Source organism: Panthera tigris, chromosome B4, assembly GCF_018350195.1.
Source record: "Panthera tigris isolate Pti1 chromosome B4, P.tigris_Pti1_mat1.1, whole genome shotgun sequence".
NCBI lineage: Eukaryota > Metazoa > Chordata > Mammalia > Carnivora > Felidae > Panthera > Panthera tigris.
Genome location: NC_056666.1, coordinates 133,704,589 through 133,731,425, shown reverse-complemented (window position 1 = coordinate 133,731,425; position 26,837 = coordinate 133,704,589). Strand labels below are relative to the sequence as shown.

The window sequence follows — 26,837 nt, the reverse complement described above, 5'->3', positions numbered from 1 at the left end:
GCAACAAGAACATTCCATGAGAGCTGCATCAATTTCTGAGAGAAGCAGCACAGATTATTTTATTGCTCTGGGTGCTAGGGTGGAGGTGAGGGGAGCTAATCAGCAAATGACTGCACCCAGCAAGGGAGTTCATAGATACAGAGAACCAACAACTCCACGGGGCTTCACTTCCTCTCATGAAAAGAATGGAAAATGCACTTTGGGACGACGGTCTCAGCTCTTTGCTTTGCTGCCTCCCCACAGCCCTCAAACCCCCCGAAGCACATAGAAGAACTGTCAGAGCCTTTGAAATAAAGAGTAATACCAATCCCGCCCAGGGCTCCCCAAAGGGTCGGAGGGAAATCTGATGCAAAGGCACTGGGCAAAGCACAGCAGAGAAAGCCACTCACTCAGCCCCCCCGCCCACGGAAGGCCTAGTATGAGGCCTGCTGCACGGAGACCTAACACCTGCTACGAGTCATATATTCTCTGTAGTACGTGCTCAGGAGATGTTTGCTGAATGAATGGTTCTCAATCTATAGGTGCCAAGGGCTGGCTGGTGCTTGGGTCAGTTTCTAGACTCATTGTATTCCAGCCTGTAGCTCTAGTTAGCAGCACAGCCCTGTGTCTACTATGCTTGTCAGATTCTTCGACCAAGTATCCTTGAAGCAGGCACAATAGATATTGAGGTATCTGAAGAGGCAGAATGTGAACGGTTCCTGTACCCACTGTCCTCACTGCCCATTACCAAAACCCCTTCAGACAGGGACCAAACCGATGGATTCTGTCATCCCCAAACAGGACAGAACGATTTGCCTCAGAAGGTCTGCAAACTGGCACGTGAACTTTTGAACCAACCCGTCACTATGGGATCTGACTTCTGAATCACCTTGAAAGCTGGTAGCTGCATTCTGGTATATCAGAGGCTGCTGGATGATCCTTGTCTGGGGAGCCGTGCTGAATGTCGGGGTGATCATCACCGTCTGCTGCTGCAGCTGAGCTGGAGGCTGGGGCTGGGGCTGGGGGCGGGGCTGAAGAACGGGAGTTGCCCTGGGTGGGGTGGGAACTGCAGTGGGGGGAACTTTGACCTGCAGGGCTGGAGCCTGGGGGGAGGCGGCCGAGGGAGAGAAGGAAGGTAGAGGGACCTGGCTGAAGGACCGCTGCAGGGAGGGGTCCACGGCTCCGCCCCCGCCATTGCCACTGCCGCTGCCACCACTGCTGCCGCCGCTGCCGCCACCCCCGCCGCCACTGGGGAAGGAGCCACACAGCTGCTCGGAGAACAAGTCAGGGAACTCTCCAACTTGATTGCTGACAAACTGCAGCATCTCTGTGAATAAATAAAAAGGGGTCATTCTATCGCCATCCAAAACATCTAGCAACTTTCAAATCTGCTTAAGAAATGGAGGCCTGCAAATCAAAAGGTGTTCCCATGACCCTCGCAGAAATGGGTCGGGGAAACCCCCCCCTCCCTCTTGGGAGGTGAACCACCTGGGCTAAGATGGCAAACCACTGGGGCAACAGGGCAGGACTTCATCTCTCGGATGTTCTCTCTCCCCACCCTACCTCCAGGCCCTTTCTACCAACTTTCCTGATCAGTCAGGCCAAACAGGAGCTATCTCTGTGCTGGGGGAGTATTGCTTTTGGAAGTTATTGCTGGTCTCATCGTACAGTTAGGGACACTGGGGCAGGAAGTGGGTAGTGGCTGTCTTAAGGCTTTGGAGCACCTCCAGTCTCTGGCACTGCTCTCCGCGGCAGAGCAGGAACGCGGGAGTCAGGCTCTCACCCCAGGCTGCCCTCCCTCCTCACCACAGGTTAAGCTCTGGGCCTTCTCTCCAAGAAAGGTACATCCCTGGGCACTGCTGGTACCCTCAGGAACACCCAGGGATGCTGAAGTCATGGATCGTTAGGAGTGCAGTGGGTGGAAAGATCATATATGAAGTCCACAACAGTGAAATAACTTGGCCAAGGTCCCACGGCTCATCAGGGCCCAGCGAGGATTAGAACCAGTTCTCTGCCTCCCAGCTTCCTGTTCTTCCACTGCACCACGGTGCACGCATTGCCAGGTCAGGGCAGAGCAACCCCAGCCTTGGACTCTATGCTCTAGGGGGCCCACCCCGATACTCCCCTGGTTGTGTCCCTTCTCTCTGGGCAAGGAGTCTGTGAGACCAAGGGGATGTCCACCTGGAAGCCATGGCCCCTGTCTAGATCATGCTCTAAGTACCTGGGACCCCTAAATTCCCAGCCCAAAGGGCCTCAAGCCTGCCTCCAGGGCCTCTTACCCTAATTCGTCCTCCTCAAAACTTGCCCAAACCCAAGTTAATCCACAACTAACAAGTCATATCACGACTCCTTCCTCCCTTTAGGGCTGGTCCCCATTAGAAGTCTGGGGCCTCGGCTTTGTCCCAGGTATTTTCACACGTACAGTTCTTTCCACTGTCTTCACTTCCTCCCCGTTCCAGTACGTCCCTAAGTGGCTACTGCTTGCTCCTGAACTGTACACCCTCCTCTCTAAACATTCAAGGCCGCACGATGCTCTTAGTCACCAAAATTCCCCAAACCAAGCACAAACCAAAAAAAGCCACTACTTCTTTTCACTCCCCCAAACTGTCCACCAGCGAGTCCCTCCCAGGTCTTTAACAGCGTGTGTGTACACGCTCTATATGGAGGTAGCGGGTCTGGGCTACGAAGAGTCTTATGTTAGGCAAGCAGAAAGCTACTGGGGTTTCCAGGGTGACCACACAGGACTGAAGCTCAGCAGTTCGACCTGCTGGCAAAACAGCATCTCGTAAGATTAAATGACTACGTAGTGGTATTATTTACCAACACCTCAACACCCTGCCGCGTCCCCTCTACACTCAGCCTGTTGTATGTGGGAGGGAGAAATGGGCACATTGCCACGTTGTAACTGGTACCAACCAATTCCAATTCCTCGTCCAGGAATTAAACTAAGAAATGTCCTGAAACTCAGCACAAAATTTAAACAAAACACAATTTAGTGCTGACACATTCCAAGGACAACACAAGATTTCTAAAAAAATTTTAAGAAAATGCTTAAGAGAAACCTAGTAATCTGCTGAGCTTCCCAGAGTTCCCATAAAAATCCCAACTCTGGGGAATCAACACAGAGGCCTGGTTTGTGAGCCAAAAGAACATCACATCCGCAGAAAGCTAAGGTGGACACAAGGCAAGAGAGGCCAGAGGTCTGGTAGGTGGGCACGGGCTTTGGTACTAGGTGGGTCTCAGGAGGCCACCTAGTGTGTGAAGGGTAAGTGACCCTTCTACATCCTGGCTTCCTCACCACAAAAGGCTGCCTTAAGAATACTCACTCGGGGGGCGCCTGGGTGGCTCAGTCAGTTCAGCACCCCACTTCAGCTCAGGTCATGATCTCATGGTTCGTGAGTTTGAGCCCTGCGTTGTACTCTGTGCTGACAGCTCAGAGGCTGGAGCCTGCTTCAGATTCTGTGTCTCCCCCCCTCTCTCTGCCCCTCCCCCGCTTGCTCACACGCACTCTCTCTCTCAAAAATAAATAAACATTAAAAAAATTAAAAAAGAAAAAGAATACTCATTCCGTTTCTTTGTTGTAAGGATTAACAAAGATAATTTGTGCAAAGTGCTTGGCAAGGGGCAGACCCTTACAAAGGTCCCTATTAGTGGCAATTCCAGAGCACCTACTGCCTGGGCACTTGGCTCCCCGATCCCATCTGGTTGAGTGCTCTCCAAAGCCTTTCCTGGAGAAAGGCAGGGGCTGACACAGTGAAGTAACCTGCAAAGGTCACGAAGCTTGTTCACAAAGCAGGTTGAGAGTGTGTAGGCAGATGGGATGCAACTGCTTAAATTAAAAAAATAAATTCTTTTCAACCCCCACACGACAAGCTCCGGTGGTGTTATCTGCAGCCAGGCAGACAGGCACTGGGTTGAGTGGCGCAGAGGGGCCCATTAAGACCAAGCGTTTGAAGGAAGAAGTAATGGGAAGAGGCTCTTTGAGTCCCTGCTCCAGCAGGGCACACCAGGCCTCCCCGGAACCCCATCTGGTCTGCAGTGACAGAGACGGGGAGGCCCTGCCAACCGGAACGAGGCCTGGAGAACCAGGGTGCAGGAGGCCCACCCCGGGTGCAGTTTTGCGCTAAAGCTCCGGGCCGTACCCTGTGGGAGCATCGTAATGCCTCGTGTTCCCCACTCCGATCACTGGAGTGCTGCAATCACACAGGCTCTCATTTCCGCCGAGAGCCATGAAACCCAGAAAAGGGAAGCCTGGAGAAGGCACAGGTTTTATGGGGCTTTGAAAAATGAAGTTCCAGGGGCGCCTGGGTGGCTCAGCCGGTTAAGCGTCCGACTTCAGCTCAGGTCACGATCTCGCGGTCCGTGAGTTCGAGCCCCACGTCGGGCTCTGGGCTGATGGCTCAGGGCCTGGAGCCTGCTTCCGATGCTGTGTCTCCCTCTCTCTCTGTCCCTCCCCCGTTCATGCTCTGTCTCTCTCTGTCTCAAAAATAAATAAACGTTAAAAAAAAAAAAAAAAAAGAATAACTGAATGTTTAAAAAAAAAAAGAAAGAAAAATGAAGTTCCAGAACCTGCATGGTGAGTGGAGGGCCAGTCAACTTGGGTCTCCTTGGAGCTCCAGGCCTGCAAACTGTAGTTTACCTGGTACCGATGCTCCTGGTGGTTACCCTCTCCAACTAAGCCACAGTCCTGGTTTTTTCTTTTGTTTTTTGTTTGTTTTTAGTTTATTTTTTGAGAGAGAGAGAGAGAGAGAGAGAGAGAGCAGGGGAGGGGCAGAGAGAGAGGGGGACAGAGGATCCGAAGCAGGCTCTACACTGACAGCAGAGAGCCCAATGTGGGGCTCAAACTCATGAACCTTGAGATCATGACCTGAGTTGAAGTCGGACACTTAACTGACTGAGCCACCCAGGTAACCCCCATGTTTTTTACAGTTTAGTTATTTATTTTTGAGAGCGAGAGAGAACGCACCAGCAGGGGAGAGGCAGAGAGAGAGAGGGAGAGGGAATCCCAAACAGGCCCTGCGCTGCCAGCACAGAGCCCAAGGTGGGGGTTGAATTCATGAACAGTGAGATCAGGACCTGAGCCGAAGCCAGAAGTCAGGCGCCTGACTGAGCCACCCAGGTGCCCCCACACTCCTGTCTTTTAGGTGCTTCTTAAAGGGATAAGTTTGCTTAATAAAGTAACCTGGGCCCCAAGAAACTACACCTGGGTTTTGGTCCCTTTAAAAGCAGGTAACCAAAATCAGAGGCGGCAGCTATCACCTGTGCATTGCAACAACTCTGGAGCCTCATCCAAAGACACCCCAAGTTCACACGCACTTAATGGAGCTTGCAACCTGGAGGTAACATAAAGCACTCTGTCCAGCCCAGCTAGCAGGATCTACCTGGGAGTGAGGTGACCTGAAATCTGGGCAGATTAACTTTGGTCAGGAATAAAGAATTTAAAGCCCCAAATGAGGTAACATGGCCTCCAAACTGCAGTCAGCCAACAATCCTTCAGTGGCCATTTGCTACTTAGCCCAGTTAGGTGCTGAGAGCACAATTTTACAAAGTAGGTCATTTATTCTTATATTTTGTATTTATTACCCACCTTGTGTTAGATAATGTTTGAAAGTAACTGTCCTTTTTAAAATTGCAAAAGTGGGGCACCTGGGTGGTGCAGTCGGTTAGTGTAGGACCCTTGATCCAGTCTCAAGTTATGATTTCAAGCTCGTGAGTTCAAGCCCCACATTGGGCTTTGTGCTGATGACGCGGAGCCTGCTTGGGATTCTCTCTCTCCTTCTCCCTGCCCCTCCTCCGCTTGTGCATGTGCACACTCTCTCAAAATAAATAAACGTAAAAAAATTAAAAATAGAATAAAATTGTAAAAGTAACATTCACCATAGAAAATTCCAGAAAATAATTAAATGAAAGTCACCCAGCAATTCCACCTGAGACATCCACTGTTAATGTTTCCATGTGTCCTTTCTACACGAGCATGCATGTGTGTGTGAGCAGTTTTACAAAAATGGGGTCACACTGAAGATGTTATTTTGTACCCTCCTCCCTTTACTTAATAAAATATGAAAAGTATTCCGTGTCAGCCATGATGGATAGATCGTGATGGTTTGGGAGAGCCCCACAGCACTGTACTGCGTCGTATCAGATTGTATCAACCCATTAGAATTTAACCACTTAGGGATGACAAATGGCTATTTTCTTTAAAAACATTTTTTAAAAAATTTTTATTTATTTTTGAGAGAGAGAGACAGAGAGTGAATAGGAGAAGGGCAGAGAGAAAGGGAAACAAAGAATCGTAAGCAGGCTCCAGGCTCTGAGCCATCAGCCCAGAGCCCAACGCGGGGCTTGAACTCACGAACCGCGAGATCGTGACCTGAGCTGAAGTCGGACACTTAACCAACTGAGCCACCCAGGCGCCCCTTAGTGCAATGATTTTTAATGAAGGTATATGTTGCATTATGGCAGAACTGACTGTATATAAATGCTAATATTGTGTAATGAAATGACATGGTTTTTGTGTTACACTTAAAAAGTCCCTCATCCCAAAGATTGTAAGGATATTCACCTAAACTTTCTTCATGTGTTGTTCATTTAATCTTTCACACTGGATCTGGCCAACAGGCATAAGAACACAGAAATAAGTATGGTGTATGATGTTTGCAGGCTGATGGGAATCAGATGGACCACAACCAGTGAGCGAGAGGGAGGTAATCACAAAAGTTAATTCACAACAAGTGCGCTTAAGAAACAAGTATCCTGCTTTCAAGCTGAAGATCTTATCTTCCCTCCTAGGATCAAAAAAAAAAAAAAAATCAGGGGCGCCTGGGTGGCTCAGTAAGTTAAGCGTCCGACTTCGGCTCAGGTCATGATCTCACGGTTCGTGAGTTCGAGCCCCGTGTCAGGCTCTGTGCTGGTAGCTCAGAGCCTGGAGCCTGCTTCAGATTCTGTGTCTCCCTCTCTCTCTGGCCCTCCCCCATTCATGCTCTGTCTCTCTCTGTCTCAAAAATAAATAAACATTGAAAAAAAAAAAAATCAAACCAGTATCACACCTGAGGGTCAATAGATAACTTTTCCTTCCTCCATTTTGCTATCTGTGATCACCACTGCGTTCTCGGGACCTGAAACGTTAGTTACCCCCATTCAGGTCACCCAGGAGAGCAGTTCAAGAACTGGGCTGTTGACTAAACCCATCAACGCAGAAACCCTGAAATGCAAGAATATAAGGAACATAGGGACACTTATCACAGGCAACCGGGTGCCTAAAATCACTTCAAACACCAGGGGGCACATTTGCTAAAACACTCAGAGCACAGGGACAGCATCATGCACTTCAAGGGGATTCTGGGTCACCTTCCTGGGGGACAGGGAGTCTGGAGGAGGGCTGAATGACACAGGATGGCAAACTAGTGACTCAGGCATCCTATATTTTAAGCGAGGGATGAGTAAACTCTTTTTACTGGCAAAGAAACCACAAAAGAAAATTGGGCAGGGAGGTGGGGGTTCTCAAATGCCTGTGTTTCATAACACAGAAATGTGTCACTGCATATATCAAATATTACATAATAAAATAAAACATCTGAAAATTAAGAGAAAAAGAAAGCACAAAGGGAAGCCAAAGTCATTCTCAAATGGTCTTCTGGTCTCCTCTCCCTATATCTCTCTCTTCCTATCTGCCCAGCTGGATGTTAGGGGCAGCCTCAAAAAGTCCCAGCTGGCCAGTCCTGAACTCTCTGGTCCAACACAGCAGGAGACCTGAGCCAGCTCTCAGTTTCAACCAGGAGAGTGATCTTCAGCACCCCCTTCAACTGTTCTTTCTTCTTCTTCCCTCTGCCCTAAGTTTACTATGAACTCCCGGCAAGCCTCTTTTCATGGTATCACAGTTATCTCTTTGCTTCACTTCCATACTCTGCCTTGATTTCAACCACAGCCTCCTACCCAGTGACAAGTGTCTTCTGTGAGTATCTTGTTGGTCCAACAGTCTTTCAAATCAAATCAAATCTCTTAAACACAAGTTTCAAAACTTCCTGCCAATTGCTCCCTCCTACTCCTAGGAATTTCACTTCCCACTCACCTTTGCTCATCATCCACCTGGGGGAAAAAATACCCCCTCCTTTTATCCGTACATGCCTTTGTGGGGGGAGGGGAGTTGGGGAGGAGATCTTTCCTGAATGTGACTGCCATAGCACACCTCTTCTGCTCCTTACCACCCTCTTCCTTTCTGAATTCCACAATTCCATTTCAAAACCACTTAAATGACTTTCAACAAGGACTCTTCTCTACCTCAGACCCAGCCATCTTTGAGCTCTTGAACCCAATTATGATTTAAGAAAAATTATCCAAAACTTGAAAACAAAGCAGTGTGTGTGTGTGGATATATATATATATATCATACTGTGTCCCTTTACAGTCATAGTACAGGTAATAGTACTTACCGTGCCTACTAAAGGTCATCCGATGCTCTGTGGAAACAAACTTGTTTTTTTTTTATTTAATATTTATTTATTTCTGAGACAGAGAGAGACAGAGCATGAGGGGGAGGGGCAGAGAGAGAGGGAGACACAGAATCAGAAGCAGGCTCCAGGCTCTGAGCCGTCAGCACAGAGCCCGATGCGGGGCTCGAACTCTCAAACCGTGAGATCATGACCTGAGCCGAAGTCAGTCGCTCAACCGACTGAGCCACCCAGGCACCCCAAAACAAACTTGTTTTGACCTGCTATTTATCACAGATTAGGTAAAGTTAGATGTTCACTTGTAGAAAATTGTTAGATTGCGAATGATTTCTCTCTGGTAAAAAAGATAAACCTTGTTTGTATTGCCCTGTAGGACGTTAACCAGTTCTGCATCTAAACTTGCAATCTTATTCCTGCATCCTTTTTTGTAAAAACTATGTAAATATCAGTTTCTTACATTCTCTTTTGATCCAGCTTTGTCATCCTGATGGTTTTCTCATTAATAATGTTAACAAATCTCTGATATGTGCTGATATGTTAGCTAAGAGTAGGTTTTTAATATTCAAAAAATTTTATCTTGCCACATTACATACAGGAACGTATATTTTTTAATGCTTTTCTTATAGATTATGCTTCACAAGCACATGGACAAAATCTTCCACTCCCCTAAACTCCTCCAAGTACTAACCATTCTGGCAGTTAAAAACACTGGCATCAATTCACTGAAATGCTCCCCAAAGCAACTTTCATGCGATCTGTAAAAATGGCATTTATGCTTTCTGAACCCAAACTGGAAGGGACATGTCACCTCACAATGGGACAAGATATTTCTGAAATTCAGGTTATCCTGGGAAATCTGGACAAATCTGCTATTTCTGCAAAGCTTCTACTTTTGGTGAAGTGGGTATGTAAATGCGAAAGGATTAAAACGTGTGGAGCACCCACTGTGTGCTGGCCTCGAGAGATGATAAAAAATTCACAATCACAGCAGCAAGGAGGACACAGGGAAGGTGCAGGTGGAACGGCCTCTTGTGGGAACTGGACCGAAGGCTGCTGGGCACACAAAGGGAATTCTAGGCCCAGGGAATTTCAGAAACCAAGGCTTGGAGGCACAGAGCTGGCACAGTGGGCTGCTGAAGAGAATGGACAACTGCCAGGGCACCGGGCTGGGCAGGAGTCAGGATCAAATCATGACAGGTTATTCTATAGCTCATGGTGATGAACTTGGTCCTTCTCTTTATTAAAGAAGGAACGGTGAGTCATCCAACAATGTTCTGGGAAGAGAAATCCCTCTGGCTCAGCGGCTGCTCATGCTGGTTTGTACAAGGGGGCTGCTGGCTTCCCCAGAACCCCCTAACGTTGTGAACGCATTAAGTATCATTCTGAGCACAAACTCAGGGCTGAATTCCGACTTGAGAGGATATCCGCATAGCTGAAACAGAAACTTGGATAACTTCATCAACTGATGAAGAAAATCTTCTGAAAACTGATTAAAGAAAAGGTCTGGTTATATATGAGGTTCTAAAAGATGGTCCACATTGGGAAACAGGCCACCTCCTGGAGACTGTGTGAAGGAAGTGTGGCAAAGAATCATATTAAGGGAGAAAAGCAGAATATAAAAAAAAAGCTAAACCAAGAACTAACCGGAAGGCCAAACCGAAAAGGGATTCCCAAGTAGAAGTTCAAAGAGTACTGGCTGAAGAAGACCTGGCTATCTATTAGCAAAACCGAACCATGAATCTGTGAATGTAACTGCTGTGCTGCCTTTGGAAAAAAATCTCCCTGAGGCTAATTTTCTTGTAAGTATGGGAATAATCCAAACTCTGATATATACACATTTTACATTTATTTTCCTGTCCATATATACTCCTGTCCATACATCTAGAACATAAAAATGTATTTGATTCTTTCAGTGTTGTTTTTAAAATTTTTAAACAATAATTTTTTTTTGAGAGAGAGAGAACGAGTGAACAAGGGGCAGAGGGAGGACAGGGTGAGGGGAGAGACACGGGGGGGGTGGGGTGGAGAGAGAGAGAGAGAGAGAGAGAGAGAGAGAGAGAGAGAGAGAGAGAGAGAATTCCAAGCAGTCTCCTCACCCAGCACAGAGCCCAACATTGGGCTTGATCCCACAACCATGAGATCATGACCTGAACCAAAATCAAGAGTTGGATGCTTAACCAACTGAGCCAACCAGACACCTGTTTTTGTTGTTGTTGTTGTTACTGTTTTTTTTTTAACACAACAAACACTAAAGGGTGTCATCTCCAGGTTAGATTCTAGTTTAACCCCTGAAAAAAAGTCAGTGGTCATGCTATTGATGTTTAAAAGCAAAAATAACTCTGAAACAAAACTAATAAACTTATTTTCTAACTGGAAATCACATTTACATTTTATTTAAAATTACAGGGGCGCCTGGGTGGCTCAGTCGGTTAAGCGGCCGACTTCGGCTCAGGTCATGATCTCGCGGTCCGTGAGTTTGAGCCCCGCGTCGGGCTCTTTGCTGACAGCTCAGAGCCTGGAGCCTGTTTCAGATTCTGTGTCTCTCTCTCTCTGACCCTCCCCCGTTCATGCTCTGTCTCTCTCTGTCTCAAAAATAAATAAACGTTAAAAAAAAAAAATTAAAAAAAAAATTACAGAGGTGGTTATGACTAAAATCAAATTCATTTCATATTGATTCTGTGTGGACAACACAGTAATAGCTATCACACTGATACTTAGTACTTTATATAAACCCTGAGACCAGTATTATTAATAAGTGTGGAAAATAAGGTTCAAATAAATTAAATAACTTGTCCAAGCCCCCCCCCCCCCCATAAACTACAAAGTGGCTGAACCAAGATTTGAACTGAGATTGTATTTAGGTCTGAACTTCTCCTCTATGCTATTTTCCTCTACAAGACAAACATTTCTTAGATTTTACAGTTATGCTCATCACCACTTGGGAGAAAGATGCAGAGAGACCTGGAGTGACAATAAAGTAAGGAGAATTTGGGGGAAGGGGTGTCGAGGGGGGTGCTTATGTAATCCATCTCATTACTTCCAATATTAAGTTCAAAGCTAATGGAAGGTTAATCTCAGGGTAAGCATGCATGTAACTGACTCACCGAGGGAACAGGGGAGAGATATTTTTGCCTGGCTATTTGTTTGTGAGCACACCTTCCTACCCAAATGATTAAATTATTCTCCAAATGAGACTTTCCGCCTCGACAAGATGCTCTTTCTAGAACAGTCTTTTTAAATCAGTAAAGACCCATCCTTTAAGACACGCATTCAAGAAACATTAACTGAGTTTGCTATGCGCCAGACACAAAACTAAACGCTTCAAAAGAGGCACATGTTCTGATGGCGAAACCCTGGGCAAACATCTGCCAGGGCCAGGCACCAAGTGTTAAGATAAAGAGGTGCACAATGCAAGAAGAACCTGTATAGATAGCATGTTGCTTAAAAAGCCTTTGTTGTTGTTGATTTTTACTGCTATTTACCTGTTTGTGTGTGAGTATACATTTATACACAAAGTTTAAATATGTTTTTTGTTTTTGTTTTTTACTGAGAGAACCTCATTAGCACTGTCTCCCAGTTGTTTTTGCTTTTAGCACCTGGCTGGCACTTTCACACATAGTGTGGTATATATCTTCAAATTACCCTGTGAAGTGGTGGTTTCAAGTCCTCTTTTAAAAAAGAGTCCATACGTGTAAAGTACTTAGAACAGTGCCTGACACATAAGTTCTTGAAAAGTGATGGTGGTGGTTACACAGGAAGAAACAAGTCCAAGTCCAAAAAGGGGGTGATTTTGCACACAGTCTTAGGCAGGTGGGCAAGCGAGCGGCAGTGAGGTAGGAACCTCGTCCTCTTCCTCTTCCAAAGACTGTGCTCTTTTCACAAGCACCCTGCACCAGAAGTTGCCCCAACAACCACACCTTGGGGCTTCCTCTCCGGAAGTCCTTCATCGTGGATGCCCCGCCTCACGGCCCAGGCCTCACAATGCTGCAGTCAGTAAGCCAGCCAGCCGCACCACCCATGCAAAAGCCCCACCCTGGATCCCAGCCGGTGAACCTAGGCCTCCCAATCCTTAGGCAAGTTAGAGGCATCAGATTGTTGGCACCCCACATTTGAAAGGCTGTCCCTCTTTTTCCATTTAGGACTTTGCAATGTCTGCTCTTAGAAAGAGGTCAGGACTAGACTCTGAGAATAAGAAAAATCTTGAGGCAATCAGTAGTAGCAATAATAAAAATAGTACAGTAATTGTTAACATTTACTAAGCTCTTACTGTGCGTCAGCAATTGCGTTAAGCGCTTTGCATAGTTTCCTCTATTCATCTCACAACACTTTGAGGCGGATACCATTATCGTTTCCACTGCACTGACAACGAAAATGAGACACAGAGAGGTTAAGGAACTTGTCCTACGTCACCCAGTCGGCAGGTAGTGGAGCTGTACTTTGAGGTCAAGCCTCAGGCACCACACTGTACAGATGCTTTGGCTCCATTATTGAATGGATGTCACCAAACAGACCCTGGCATCAGGCAGATGCTCGTTGGGTGCCTCACTCATGAATGAGAGCCCACTTCCCCCCCCTGGGAAGGGCAGGAGCGTCATCTCAGGTCTTCCTGTATTTCCTGTCTTCACCTGCTCCCACCCTGCACCGCTGCTCTTTCACTCTCCTGGAACAAGAGACTGAAAGGTGAGCAAGATGTGGACAGCAAGACTCCCAGGAACCAATCCTGCATTGTCCTGTTCTAGAAGACAAGGGCATCGCACTTCACGGTGCCAGATAACCAACCGAGTGTCAACAAAGTCAGGTGCAAGCTGAACCACCCTCCCGACTCTCCTGGGGGCACAGTCTCCACAGCCGGGGATCTCAACCTTGTTCGGTTCTAAAACCAGTCAGGCAAAGGTGAAAGACCCCAACAACCCGCCATCCCATCCTTCCACTCGCTGCCCTCCCTGAGACTAAGGACAAAACAAATACTCACAAAGCAGATTATTAAGTTGTGCTATGAACACCCACCCAGCACCCACAGACACCGTGTGCTATGTTGCTGGGGGCTGGAGGATGCTGAGCACCTAGCATGGGTCCCAGCCCAGGGCAAGGATTCCAAAGGGGTGTGGTTCCCTCCCCACCTTCCCGTCTCAAAGGGAAAACCCAACCAACTCTCCTCCACTGTGACAAGGGTAAGAACAGACAAGTGCCTCACAAAGAGAGGGCCGTCAGAGGGGGCGCCTGGCTGGCTCAGTTGGTGGAGCATCTGACTCTTGGTCTCGGGATCATGAGTTCAGGTCCCACGTTGGGCATGGAGCCTACTTAAAGAATAAAAAAGACTTAAAAAGAAAAAAGAAAGGAAAGGCTGTCTGAGGGTAGAGGAAGGACTGATCCACACTGGCAGGCAGTGGATGAAGAGTTTTAGGAGTTAAGAGAGAAGGAAGGTCATGACAGACAGAGGGAACAGGCTGAGAAAAACCACCACACCACCAGGAAATGCCCTGCAAGCTGCTGAAGGGCAGAGAACGTGCAACAGAGTAGAGAAGTGGAGCGGCTTACAGTCATGTTCTAAAAGGCCTTAATGGCACCATAAGGCATTGGATCTTATTTTGGAGGCAAGGAGAGGCACAGAAAATGCAGTGGACACTGGCCACTTTCGTTGTTTGTCCATCATTCAACCCAACCCTCCCATCAGCACCCTGCTCTTCCTTTCGGAGAACCCCCGTGAGTGGTCTCGGTGGCAGGTGAGGCTTCCCACCAGGCAGCCCTGATTCATGCACACCCGCACCGGGAGCATGACTCTTGCTGGAGTGACCCAGGAGAGCAGCAGCGGTGGGGTCCTAACCCTGTTGCCCCTGGGCTATCCTTAGCTCCTAAGGCTATCCTAAGGCTATCCTTAGCTCCTGAGCCTCCCTTGGTTCGGGCCCATTTTCCAAGTCGGGCTCTGCAGCTTTCCGGTCAGTCCGCGCACCACTGTCCTTCCAATAAACTCCTTTTCTGTTCAGGCTAGCCAGACGCAGTTTCTGCGACTCACCACCCAGCCTCCAGACTGATACAGAGCACACTGAAGCACAAGAGGGAGGGACCGGGTCAAAAGCATGTTTGAGAAAGATAACAAACACAGTTATCAAGATTGTAGTCTGTAAATCACCCACACACCCAAATGCCTTTCCAAAAGGCTGTTCCCTCGGCCTAGAATATGACTCCTCTCTCCTGCCCCTTTATCTAGCCTGAAGACCTCAGCTTATATGGTACCTCCACAAGAAAATTCCTCTGATCCACCTTTCCACTAGTTAGGTGTCCCTCCTGGGTGCCATCCCAGACTTCCCACACTCAGATCTCAAGAGGTGCACCCTGGTGGGTTCTTAGACACGTTACAGTTTGAGAACCTTGATCCCACGGTGAATCACATGTTCCCAGAACGTGCCAAATTACTCCCAAGTCTGGTCCAACTCTGTCAAAAAGAACATCATGACACTTTTCCCTTGTAAAGTTCTGTTCATTCTTCCCTCACATCTCAGCTCAAATGTCAAAGTCCCTGTGAAGATACTGCTAATTCCCTTCCTTAGTGCTCAAAACACTACTTGGAGTTTGCTTCTCTGTTATGGCCTCTGTTGCATTTCACTTTGTATTGTCTGGTTGTTTAGATGTCAGCTCCCTGAAAGTCGGGACTGTTTCACTCACCTCCAGTACCCCAAGAGTCTAATGCTGTGCTGGGCATATAATAGATACTCACTCATGCTGAACTGGTTTGAACACGTTTTAAAAACCGTATTAAATTTTTTCAAAATAACTTCTGACCAGAAGGGGTTCCTAGACAGCCTTCCTGAGTCAGGACACACCCCACCTCATTCCCATGGGGCAGAAAAGTATCTGGGATCCCACGTTAGAAGGCCCAAAGTCAACTCCCGACTCCATCAGCATGGGGAATCCTGGGCAAATTGTTTTATCGGTCTCAATGTCTCACCTGCAAAATGGGAAGAAAAAGGAAGCATCTACCTCACAGCACTGTTAGAGAGACAAATGTATCAGAAGGCCTTTTGTGAAGTATAAGGCTTCACCATCAATTTCACACTTAGCAAGAAGCATGGTTTCCCTTTTGCTGTGGGACAGAGAGGGCCTGAACTGAGCAGACGCCAGCTTAGGCAGCTCTGCATCTGGTTCAGCAGTCGGGATTTCATCACTGGTCCAAACCAGACTCTGAACCCAACAGACCAGTTTCACAGGCCAGATGCAGCAGCCAGATTATAAGGGACATTTAGACAGGTATTCATTAGCAATTCCAAAGACCTAAGGAATTCAGAAAGCTCTGCTTTTCCAGTTTCCAAACCAGTCAATGGTTTAGGATTAGTTTCTAAACAGAGGTTCCCCAGGGAGACTTACCTGGAGCCCCAGGCTCTGAGATCTAGCTACTCTTTAAAAAATTCCATCAAGTCAACCAAGTTTAACCTTTGAATACTGTGGTCCAGACGTGCAACACTTTACCCTGCACTCTGTGACTCGTCCTTTGTGTCCCGCCCACCACACCTCCAAAAGCCCTTACGAAAGGAAAAAATATCGTATTCTAAAAAAAGGCCCTTTGGTCCTAAAAGTCAACTTGCAAAGTGAACTTCCTTATTCATTCTCAGATAGAGTCAAAGGAGAATGTCAGTTCCTGCCTCCTTCCCTTTATGTGCTTTGGCTCCCTTAATTCTTGGAGCACCTGTGACATAGATGTCCTGTGACCACAGAGCAGAAACGAAGGCTCAGAGAAGTGCTGCAGGACACAGAGAAGGTCACTCGAAGCGCTAGCACAGAGCAGACCCCTCTTGGTAAACACATGTCACCAAGTGTGTACCTGAGCAGAGGATCCCGGGTCTCTCTGGCCTTAGCCCACCACACACCATCTTGTGTTTGCAACTTGGAAGCCACATCAGACAGAGATGTGGCTGGCACAAGACACAAGGAAAGTACATGGGGTTTGGAGTTAGACCCGTCTGGACTGAAGCCACCTTTCTACCACTTACGAGTTGTGTGATCTGGGCCTCGGTTTCTCATCTGTACATTCCACAGAATCAGGAGACAGGATTAAAAGCAACAACATTTTGGGGTGCTTGGGTGGCTCGGTCGGTTGGGTGTCCGACTTCGGCTCAGGTCATGATCGCACACTTCGTGAGTTCAAGCCCCACATGGGACTCTGTGCTGACAGCTCAGAGCCTGGAGCCTGCTTCAGATTCTGTGTGTGTGTCTCTCTCTCTGCCCCTCCCCTGCTCACGCTCTGTGTCTCTCTCTCAAAAATAAACATAAAAAAATTTTTTTAAGGCAACAATGTTTTAGAAGACAACACAGGTAAAGGGCCATACACACTGTGTGAGGGCAGGGTCCTCGCTTACCCTGCCAGCACGGTATCCAAAGCCCAGCTCAACACAGGCCCTAGGTAAAGGTCCGAACTGCAGGTCTGACTAGACGCTGCTGGGCCCACAGCTGGTGCTGCAGACACAGTGATTTCAAAACCTGGTGACGGATGGAAAAATAGAGGCGACTGCAGGGACAGTCAATAACTAATAAAGAAAAAGATGAATCACATTCTCCTAGGGAACACCAATGACTTAAGGTTCAAAGGAAGGTATTATGAAGACAACTATTCTTAACAAAGGGTACTTCCTAAAATGCCTGCCGATTTGGGTGAAAAGTAGCCGTAAGAGAATTACGGTGAAAGGAAGCAACTTCCAGAACACCACTTATAGTAATGGAAAGCCCCCAAAATTTTTTCAGAGAGGACGCACTGAAATTTCGGGGGCGGCAAGGGCTGCCGCCAAGAAACTACATGAAAGAGAACGCAGGCAGAGAAGAAAGTCCCAATGGAACCACCTAAAACAAGAAACCAGTTTTCAAGTCCCCCAAAGCAGAGAGCCGAAAATAAGGAACTGCTGTACATTAAGGGGCAATTTGAAAAGTAGAGAGAGCAAGCAAACGAGATGGAAGAAGCAGAGGTGTCAGCCAGTCTGAACCACGAGTGTACCAGGCAAGCGAAGGGAACATCTGAGGCAGAGGAAGGGATCGTTCAGAAAGCTGGTCGCTACTCACTGTCCAGTGGTCCTGAATACAGAAAAGTGAGGCACTGGGAGGCCAGGACGGAGGGGTCTGTATATTATGGGGGGAGGGAGAAGGGATGGCGTGAGCTCTAAACTGGCACCCGTGTGGCAAAGTCAGGCAGAATAAAGGGACCAGAGTCCAGACTCCGCCGGGAAGCTGACAGGCACAGGCGCTCTCCTACACACCGTGGCGGGCATACACTGGCACATCTTCTGTGGACAGCAGTTTCACGGGGTCTCTCAAAACCACAAACGTGTGGAGCCAGAACAGAATGTTAGTTCCTGCCCCTTCCTTTTATATGTTCCCCATCATTTGACTCTTGTGGCATCTGTGATGGAGATCATCACCAGCCCCACTCCCACCCAGCAATCCCGCTTCTGGCCCTTTATCCCGCGCTTACACCCACACGTGTGTGAAAATGACGAGTGTACAAAGCTAGTCACCACAGCATTGTCTTTAATAGTAGGACTGGAAGCACCCTGAAACGTCCATCAGAAAAGGACTGGATGAATGAAAGCACAGCAGTACATCTGTGCAATGGAAAACCATGCAGCCCTGAAGACTGGAAAGATCTCTGATATACGTAGTTAAGTGAAAAAAAAAAAGAAAAACAACAAAGGCAAGGTGCAGAACAGAGCTTGTAGCATGCTCCCTATCTGTGTAGGGATAAAAAGGGGAGCAAATATTAAAAGCCATGCTTATCTGCTTATATTTGCATTAAGGAAGTTTTGAAGAAGGTAAAGAAACTTAAGAATGAATTACTTGCGAGGAGGCGGGGCTGGTGGGTGCTAAGCAAATGGGAGCAGGGCAGGGACACGACTCTTCACAGTCCTTTCTCACATTTTTTAATTTTGCCACACGAATGTATTGCCTTTTCAAAAAAATAAAGATATTTTCCAAGTGGTTAAGTCCCAATCACCACAGTAATCACAGTAATTTACAGCAACTGGAGAGTTTCAAACATTAGAAGGGCTACGGCTGGCAGGGTGAAGGAGCCGTCACCCCTTGTGTCGCGGAGCTCTCTTTGGGAAATACACACCAATGAACTGACTCCAGAGTGACTTGCTCGTCGTGTTCAGGACAATGGTATTTATTGTCCTGCAGGGACATGGATATGCAAGGGCCTGCCAGTGCAGGGGGGTGGGGGGTGAAGGGTGGGGGGTTAGGCGGGATCATCCGTCTATTAAAGCTCAACTGTTTCAACATCTAGCAACCTGTCAGTGAAAATGTTGTAACAATTCGTGCACGTGTTAATCAAGCTCAGACAGCATCCAGGAGATACAGAGAGACGATTTGATCATCAGAACGCGCTTTTTTGAATAAAGTTTTTTAAGAACTTTTTCAACTATGAAATGGAGGACAGAAGAGATCCAGTGGAGACAAATACAAAAATATATTTTTAAAAAATGCCAATACATGAGCTGAGTAGGAGAACAACAGAAAAGACTGTTCAGTGAACATTAGGCCGAAGGGTGTGAGTGAGAGTGTTTGTCAAGGGCAAAGCCAAACACACCCGGGAGGGAGGAGAAACCCAAGGAGACTGGTTCAGTGGCTCGAGCGAGCGACCCCGGAAAACTTTATATCCCAGGAAATGGAACTGGATGAGAGCAGATCAGGAGCTAAAACCGGGTAGAAAATAAATAAGCTGTGAGCAACAGCTGTACTTTCAACCCAGACATTAACCACAGTGATGTATACTCAAGTGTCAAAACAAAGTTTGTCTTGAAAAAGCTATACACAGGGGTAGAAAAGTAGATCTGTGCTTTACCTCACTGAGCAGTTTCCCCAAGTATGACTCACCAGAGAAACGTGTTTGGTTTCCACACCTCTCCTCACCTCCCAGTGGGGTGTTGGCCACACCCTCCCAACACTCACCCCTGGCTCACCCGGTTGGCCACGCCAAACTCCCCACCAGACGCGGACACCCTGGCCGGGGGCTCACACAACACCTCTGCAAGAGTACCCCTTCACTGCCGGCTGGTGTCGGGGTCTCTTTCAAAGATGGAGCTGACCGCAGGGAGAAGACAGCCGAGGACAAGGCAGTGCCACCCAAAGGCTCCAGAACGGGAAGGAAGTTCCGCAGGCTGGGGCACCGCGTGGGCTACCAGCAGGAGGACAGCGTGAATGCGGGTATCTGACACAGTGAGCCCCACCCCCACCCCCACCCGAGCCCACGAAGTAGAGACAGCGACTGACAGTTCAGTCACATCAGTGTGTACTGCCATGGAATTCAGAACACCCAGGATAAAGACCCTACAAACTTCCAGAGGAGAAAACAGCTGGCACATGAAGGATCGGGAATCAATTGGTATCAGATCTCAATGAGCAGAAGCTAGAAGACGATTGGGCGATGCCTTGAAACTTTTTCTTTTTTCATTTCTTTTAATGTTTTTATTTTTGAGAGAGAGAGAGAGAGAGAGAGAGAGAGGGAGAGAGAGACTGACCAAGTGCGAGCTGGGGAGGGGCAGAGAGAGAGGGAGACAGAATCTGAAGCAGCCTCCAGGCTCTGAGCTGACAGCAGAGAGCCAGGGGAGAGGCTCACACTCGTGAACCGAGCTGAAGACAGACGCTTAACTGACGAGTCACCTAGGAGCCCCATCAAACTTCTGATATAAAATGAGGTCCAACCTAAAATTCCAAACTCATCCCAACTACCAAATTGACATGAGGTCAGAACAAAGATATTGTAAGACAGACAAGGCCCCCCGCCCCCACCCTAAATTTACTTCTAATGTACTCTTTCTGAAGAAGCTGCTGGAGGATGTGCTCCATCAAAATGAGGGAGTGAGAAAATACCTCCTAGGGAACAGTGGCTTCAATTATCACTCCCCAGGGTGATGACTAAGGTAATCCCAGGATAAGTGCGGGACAGCGGAGCTAGACAAACATCAGATGGGGCAAAAAAGAGGGAGCGACAAGGGGGTAAAAGGAGCTGACTTCATATTGAGAGTTGCTGTCACAAGAACTAGGGCAGAATTCATTGAGAGAACACAGAAAGTTAAGCAAGTGAATAACCGGTACTATTACAGGGTCTAGGAAAAATACAAACAGCAACAAAAAAACGTAGAGGATCGGGGCGCCAGGGTGGCTCAGTCGGTTAAGTGTCCGACTTTGGCTCAGGTCATGGTCTCCCCGTTCATGGGTTCAAGCCCCGCGCCGGGCTCTGTGCTGACAGCTCAGAGCCTGGAGCCTGCTTCTGATTCTGTATCTCCCTCTCTCTCTGTCCCTCCCCTGCTCACGCTCTGTCTCTCTCTGTCTCTCAAAGGTGAATAAATGTTAAAAACAAAAAAAAATTTTTTTAAATAAAAAAAAAGGTAGGGGATCTACACACGAGAAACAAAAGGCTATGTCCAGACAAACTCCTGCACACAAATGTTCACAGCAGCTTCATTTATAACAGTTCAAAAGTAGAAACAGCCTAAATGTTGGTCAACTGATGAATGGACAAATAAAACATGATGTATCCACACAAGGGAACACTCTGCTGCAACACTGATGAACCTTAAAGCCATGCTAAGGGAAGGAGGCCACATATTCCATTTCTGTGAAGTGTTCAGAACAGACCGATCCACAAGGACAAAAAGTAAAATAGCTCACTGAAAAGTTTCTTGACCCTTCTCCAAAGAAAACAGCTGCCTCTACTTGCCATCATCCACTCACTCCCGACCTCTTTTTGGCTCATCTAGACTTGGACCCCTTCATCTGACTTCTCTGTCAAAGGCCGACCTCCCAACTGCCAAACCCCATGACTCCTTTCATGGCCTCGTCATCCCTGCTGTCCTCTGCAGCATGATCCCTGGCATCCACTAACCACTCCTTGAAAAGTTCACCTTCCTTCAGTTTTCTATCACACTTTCCTCACCTGACCTGACTTCCCAGTTCTATCTTCTCTCACCTCTAGCCTCAACTCCACAGTGACTACTCTTCAATCTCCATCCCCAGCTTTGACCTTTTCCTGGGTAACTGGCCCTGATTTCCTAGTGGATGACCTCCCGCCCACCAGCACCTCAACCACTGCACATTTAAGACAAATGTTTATCATCTCCCCAAGCCAGCTCTTCCTGCTGGCTTCTGAACTATCTCAATGCGGAGGATCAAAGCCCTGATGGGATCATAGAATTCCACCTCTACTCTGCCTTCAGGGCAAGGTCTTCACTGAGGCCCCAGCCTGTTATGTCCACCATCTTGCACAATGGCCACTTCCTATCCAAACCCCATCACCCCCTTAGTATTATCACCTCACGCCCGAATAGCTGCAATTCCCTCCTAAACTGGGCTCCCTGACTCCAATCCTCCTTGCCCATCACCACAGTTGAATTCTCTTAAAACCTGTGATTGGTGCGTCATTTCCCTAGTTCAAAATCCTCAGCAGGTCCCTCTCCACATTCCACAAAACATGTGCATCAGGTATGAAGACCCCCCAGTTTGGCTCCAACACACCTTTCAGACCTTATCTTCTACCGTGGCCTTATACACACCGCGTGGTCCGAGAACTCACTAGTAATCCTCGATCTCTAAAGCAGCCATGTGATGGTCATGATTCTGCCACCCACCCTTTTGGGTCTTATGGGAAGGACACCTCTGTCATCGTGCCTTTCCTGATCCCGGTGGAAAAATCTCTCCCCTCTCTGCCTTTGCAGAAGACCTGGTTTATTACAACACGTGAGGCGCTTTCTCATGACGCGGCTATCCACCATAAAAGAAAGTGCCCTAGATACTCTATCATCAGAGGACCGGAGGCCTGGGACAGCAGATCATCCTGCGGTGGAACGGGGGCCCTGGAGACCAACTGACATATCATGCTTTGTTGGGCCTACAGTATGTTTCTTTAAAAAAAACAACCAACCACTTGGAGCCACCATTTAAAAATGTGGACATTTCACATAAAAATCCTGACTTGGGTACCTCCTGAAAAAGAGATGGCAGATCCCTTTGCCAAGAGGCCTCCCTCACCTGAATTAGTCTGCCCTAGTCATTCTGTATAACATGAACCCGTGTTATTTTCTTCACGTGTCCTGCCAGAGCTATTCATTTAAGTGATTTGTTCTTCTTGTGTTTCTTCCCTCAAGAATTTAAGTTCACTGAGAGGGAAGAGAACGTGGATGTCTTGTTCAAAGCTATCCTCAACACTCTGTCCATCGTGGGGGTACTTAGGAGCCACTCAAGACATGTGCTGAACAAATGAATGGATGTGGCCTCCATGGACTCACATGTTTGAAGGGCACTCATAGATTACAGCACAGATGAGGTTGCCCAGGGAAGGACCTTGCCCAACTGGTCTTCCAGGAGGCAGACATGAAATCCCCAGGCTGCAAGCTATGCAAACTGCACACCACCCCCCAACACACACACATAAAGTATATTTATTCATTCTCATGGTCTCTTCTTCCTTACCTGACTGGCTCTGGAAACAACGGGGCAGGTTACCCCTGATCTAACCCAACCCCAAAGGCTGTGTCTAGTACAACTTAGAATCCTGCCCAGCCCAAGGTCACTAGATTCATTCAGGTAGTCCACAAATACTTATTCTAAGTGCTAGAAATACAGCATGAAGGAAACAGAAGGACCTGGCACTCAGGGAGCTGAACTTCTGGAGGGGGAACGGATGCATAAGAATTCAGGAATATTTGTAACTGCAGACCACTGGCCTTCAGCCTGCCCAACCCTTCTTGTGCTCCAAAACCCGGTCAAAGTCCACCTCCTTGGAGTGGTCTTCCTGGTATGCCAGCCTTGACCGGCTCCCTCAATGCTGACTTTCACTTATTGCTCTGAGCAACTGTAAGCTATTCTATACTGAGCATTACGGTTTTACTGTTATTCCTCTTAGGCTCCACGAGGCCATAAAATCTTCTTTCCTATCTTTCATGTTCCCTACAGCTCAGAAACCACAGCTGGCACTTGAATACTTGTTGACCAACTGAAGGCAGGGAGTCACTTTTTCCCAAATCTGGTATGGGGACCCGTGAAGCCACTGAACCACTGCACTAAGTTTCCAGAATGTACATTTTACTCAGAAATCTACGGGGAAAAGGTTAATACTTGACCATTAGATAAGTGAACACATTACAAACTAAGAGAAACAGGAACTGGTTATGGAATGAGAAGGCAAAATGCACATGAATGTCTTCTGGTGAGCTTGCTGGTAGGCAGCCTTAGGCATACTTCTTACTGGCTGGGTAACCTTGGGTAAGTTAATGAACCACCTTGAGCCTCTGTTTCAGGATCTATGAAAGGGGATGAGAGTAGTAAAACAGATGTCTCTACCTGATGAAACTGTTGTTAAGGATTGAGAACATTCATGTGTATGAGTGCTTAACAGTGTCTGGCACATACATGCTCAAAACATGTTAGCTGTGCTTCTTAAGTTCAAGAACCTCTCTCCTCCGTTTGTTAACACATCTCCGTATTTAGGAGCACTTCGGGGGAAAATCTGTGGGAAGACTTGGGGCTTCAATTAAGGGTCTTAGCTCACTGCCAGGATGACCAGAAACAGAAGGCAAGGACAAGCCAAGGAGTTAAATGTTACAGAAGCAAAATGGGAAACATTCTTTTCAATTAACTGCTGTCACTTATCTCTTCCCCTAGAAGAGAATTCTCTGCGCCTCAGTTTCTTCATCTGTACAACAGGGATGTAGCTGTCGTTTCTGCGGGCAAGACTGTAGTGAAATCCTGGACATGACAGGACTTTATAAAACTCATGAGCACAATGCACTTGAGTTACTGCTTAAGACCATGGGTTCTGGACAATTTAAGGTTAGTGACCTTGTACAAGTAAACATCTGGCCTCTGTCTACCATGGGATTGTAGGGAGGCATAAGTGAAATAATATAAAGAATTTGGGGACTATCAGAAGAGCCCAACTACTGAGAGTTATTATTATGGTTATTAACCTATTCATTGGACTCCTCACTCCCAAGTGTCAGATGAAAGCCTGCTATAGTGACACTGGCTCAGGAACTGGGCTCTATAACCAGCTGGTAGACCTTGGGCAAGTAACTGACCTTCTCCAAACTTTGGGTTTCCATGGTCACAAAATGAGAGCATTGCAAGAGAGAATCCCTGGGCTCCTACCAGCTCTTCCACTCCGCTGTTAAGGTCGCCAGAACAAAGGCTACCCGCTCCCCAGCCTGTCCCCGAAGGGCCACAACTCAAAATTCTTGCTGCTCAATTCCCTCTGCAGCGCGATAGCAGGAGCGCCCGAGTCTCCATCCCGGAGAGAAGCGTCCATACTCTGCCGCCACCGCTCGCTTTCATCAGCAACTTGCTTCCGCAGGAGCTCCCTGCCCAAAGTTTCCCAGAGCGCCAAGTGACCCGGCCGCCAAGTCACCCCCCGGAGGGCCAGAGAGGAGAGCGCGGAGCCTGGGGACCCTGTTTCGGTAATCCCAAAGCCGCCCCCGCGGCCGGGCGGGGAGTGACAGGTGCGACGCGGAGCTGCGGGCAACGAGAGAGCGGGACCTGGCGCGGCGCGTGTAGGCGCGCGAGGGAGGCGGCGGCCGCGCGCTCTCCTCGGGCTGCTCCCGCAGGGCGCTCGCGAGGCCCCCAGCTCCGCGCCCTCGGCCCCACGACCCCCGCTCCGCTTCCGGACACGCGGCACCGCAGAACCGAGCGGCCGGGCGGGGACCCAAACCCGCAGCACTCCGAAGGGTTGGGTTCCGCCGGGCCGACCGCGCGTGCCGATGCTTCCCGCGCGAGCCAGGGCTGCGGGGGGTGGGCGCACGCGCACCCGCGCGCTGCCGTAACCCCTTCCTCCCCGCGCGCCCCCGCACTCCCACCCACCCACCTACCACTCACCGTCGATGTCCCCCAGGGTCAGCTCGTCGCCCAGCTCTGTGAGCGTCTCCATGGTCTCCAGACCTCCCAGCTCGCCACTCTCGTCCATCGCCCGGCTCGGCGCGGAGGCCCCCCTACCGTCCCGCTCAGGGAGACGCGGGGGCGGTGCCGCCGCCACCGCCCATGACACCCAACAGCCCCCTCCCGGTACCGCCTCACCGGCTGGTGCCAGCCGCCGCCATGTTTGCGCCGCGCGGGAGGGGCGGGGCGGGATTCCCCCGCCCCAACCCGCGCCCTCTGCGGCCCCGCCTCCAGGCCGCGCGCCCCCTTGTTTGTTGTCAATGGGACCAGGCTCGTCGTGGCCAATCAGCGCGCGAAGCGGCGCGTGGGGTGATGGCGCGTCATCGATCAGCAGCTCAGATTTGCATAGCGAGGCCCCGCCCCGCGAGGGCTCGTAGCAAATGCGAAGTGAAGGCTCCGGGTCCTCAGCCCAACCTTACTCCCCTTGTTTAAAGGCGCCGCTCCATTTTCAGGTGGATCTGCCTCTGCAAGCTAGTCCATCCACCGGCTGGGGGTGGAAGGGTTAACACCCTCCGCCCCCGCTTGCGGGTCGCCCCCGGAGCGCGCAATGAGCACATTACGTCATCTTCCCAGCTGCTCTCCCGCCCAGCCTGCCTAGGAGAGCGGGTAGAATCAAACCTGGCCCCCAGCACTGGGGCCCGGAGGAGTCTCGATCATTCAAGTCGCGTTCCTAGCAAGCCCCTTGCAAAGGCGGAAATGGAGGTTCGCCGTGGGCCGTGAACTGTCCCAAGTGCAGAGTGCATTTTACAACCTCTGTGCCTTTGCACCTGCCGCGACCAAGCGCTTTACTCCGACGGTCTCACCCTGGGTCCCTCCGAACCTCCTGCAGACTTTTAAAGCAATGCTAGAGCCCGAGACCCACCACAGGCCTCCTAAGGTGTGACCCAGGCTTGAGCGTTTTGGCCGTGAAGCAGGGATTCTGACGTGCAGCCCGCCCACAAGTTCCCACTGCCCCACCTTGCAGCTGGTCTCCATGTAAACAAATGTGCAGACCAGTAGGAATTTATCCTATGGAATAAAAGTTATGAGTGCTCAAAGTGCGCAAATATGTAAGTTCAGAGATGTAACTGGGGCAAATATTGGGAAGCCCAATAAAGGACTGGATGAATAAATTACATCCACACAATGGAATGAAATATCATTAAAGGTCATGTGCATAAATGCCTATTGACAAATGCTCTGACAATATATTGTTAAAAAGGAAAAGTATGTTAACAGAGCTGTCGCTTTTGAGGTAAAGAGGAGAGCACGTAGTAGCCTGTGTGGAGGCAGACATATGGATCCACTATGCAGTGTGACCTTGGCCTAACTGCTCTAAGCCTCCCATTTTGTCATCTCTAAAATGCAGGGAAAAGTGTCCTCTCAGTTTTGAAGATTAGAGATCATGTGCACATTCACTTGACAACATTTATTGAACATTTCTGACAGGCAAAAAAAGGCAGTTCCTGCCCTCTCAGAGCTTCCAGTCTAGTGAAGAGAACAGACATTAAACAAAAATAGAAAGCA

General features: G+C 48.6%; 1 protein-coding gene across 1 annotated transcript in view; it reads right to left on the bottom strand.

Moving 5' to 3' along the window:
* Positions 1–25,655, bottom strand: part of SREBF2 (sterol regulatory element binding transcription factor 2) — a 58,105-nt gene extending 32,450 nt beyond the window's left edge. The window contains 3 exon segments of the mRNA XM_042993391.1: positions 869–1,306; positions 25,272–25,640; positions 25,643–25,655. Of these exon segments, the coding sequence (XP_042849325.1) occupies positions 869–1,306; positions 25,272–25,640; positions 25,643–25,655 (820 nt within the window).
* Positions 25,656–26,837: the final 1,182 nt, after the last annotated feature.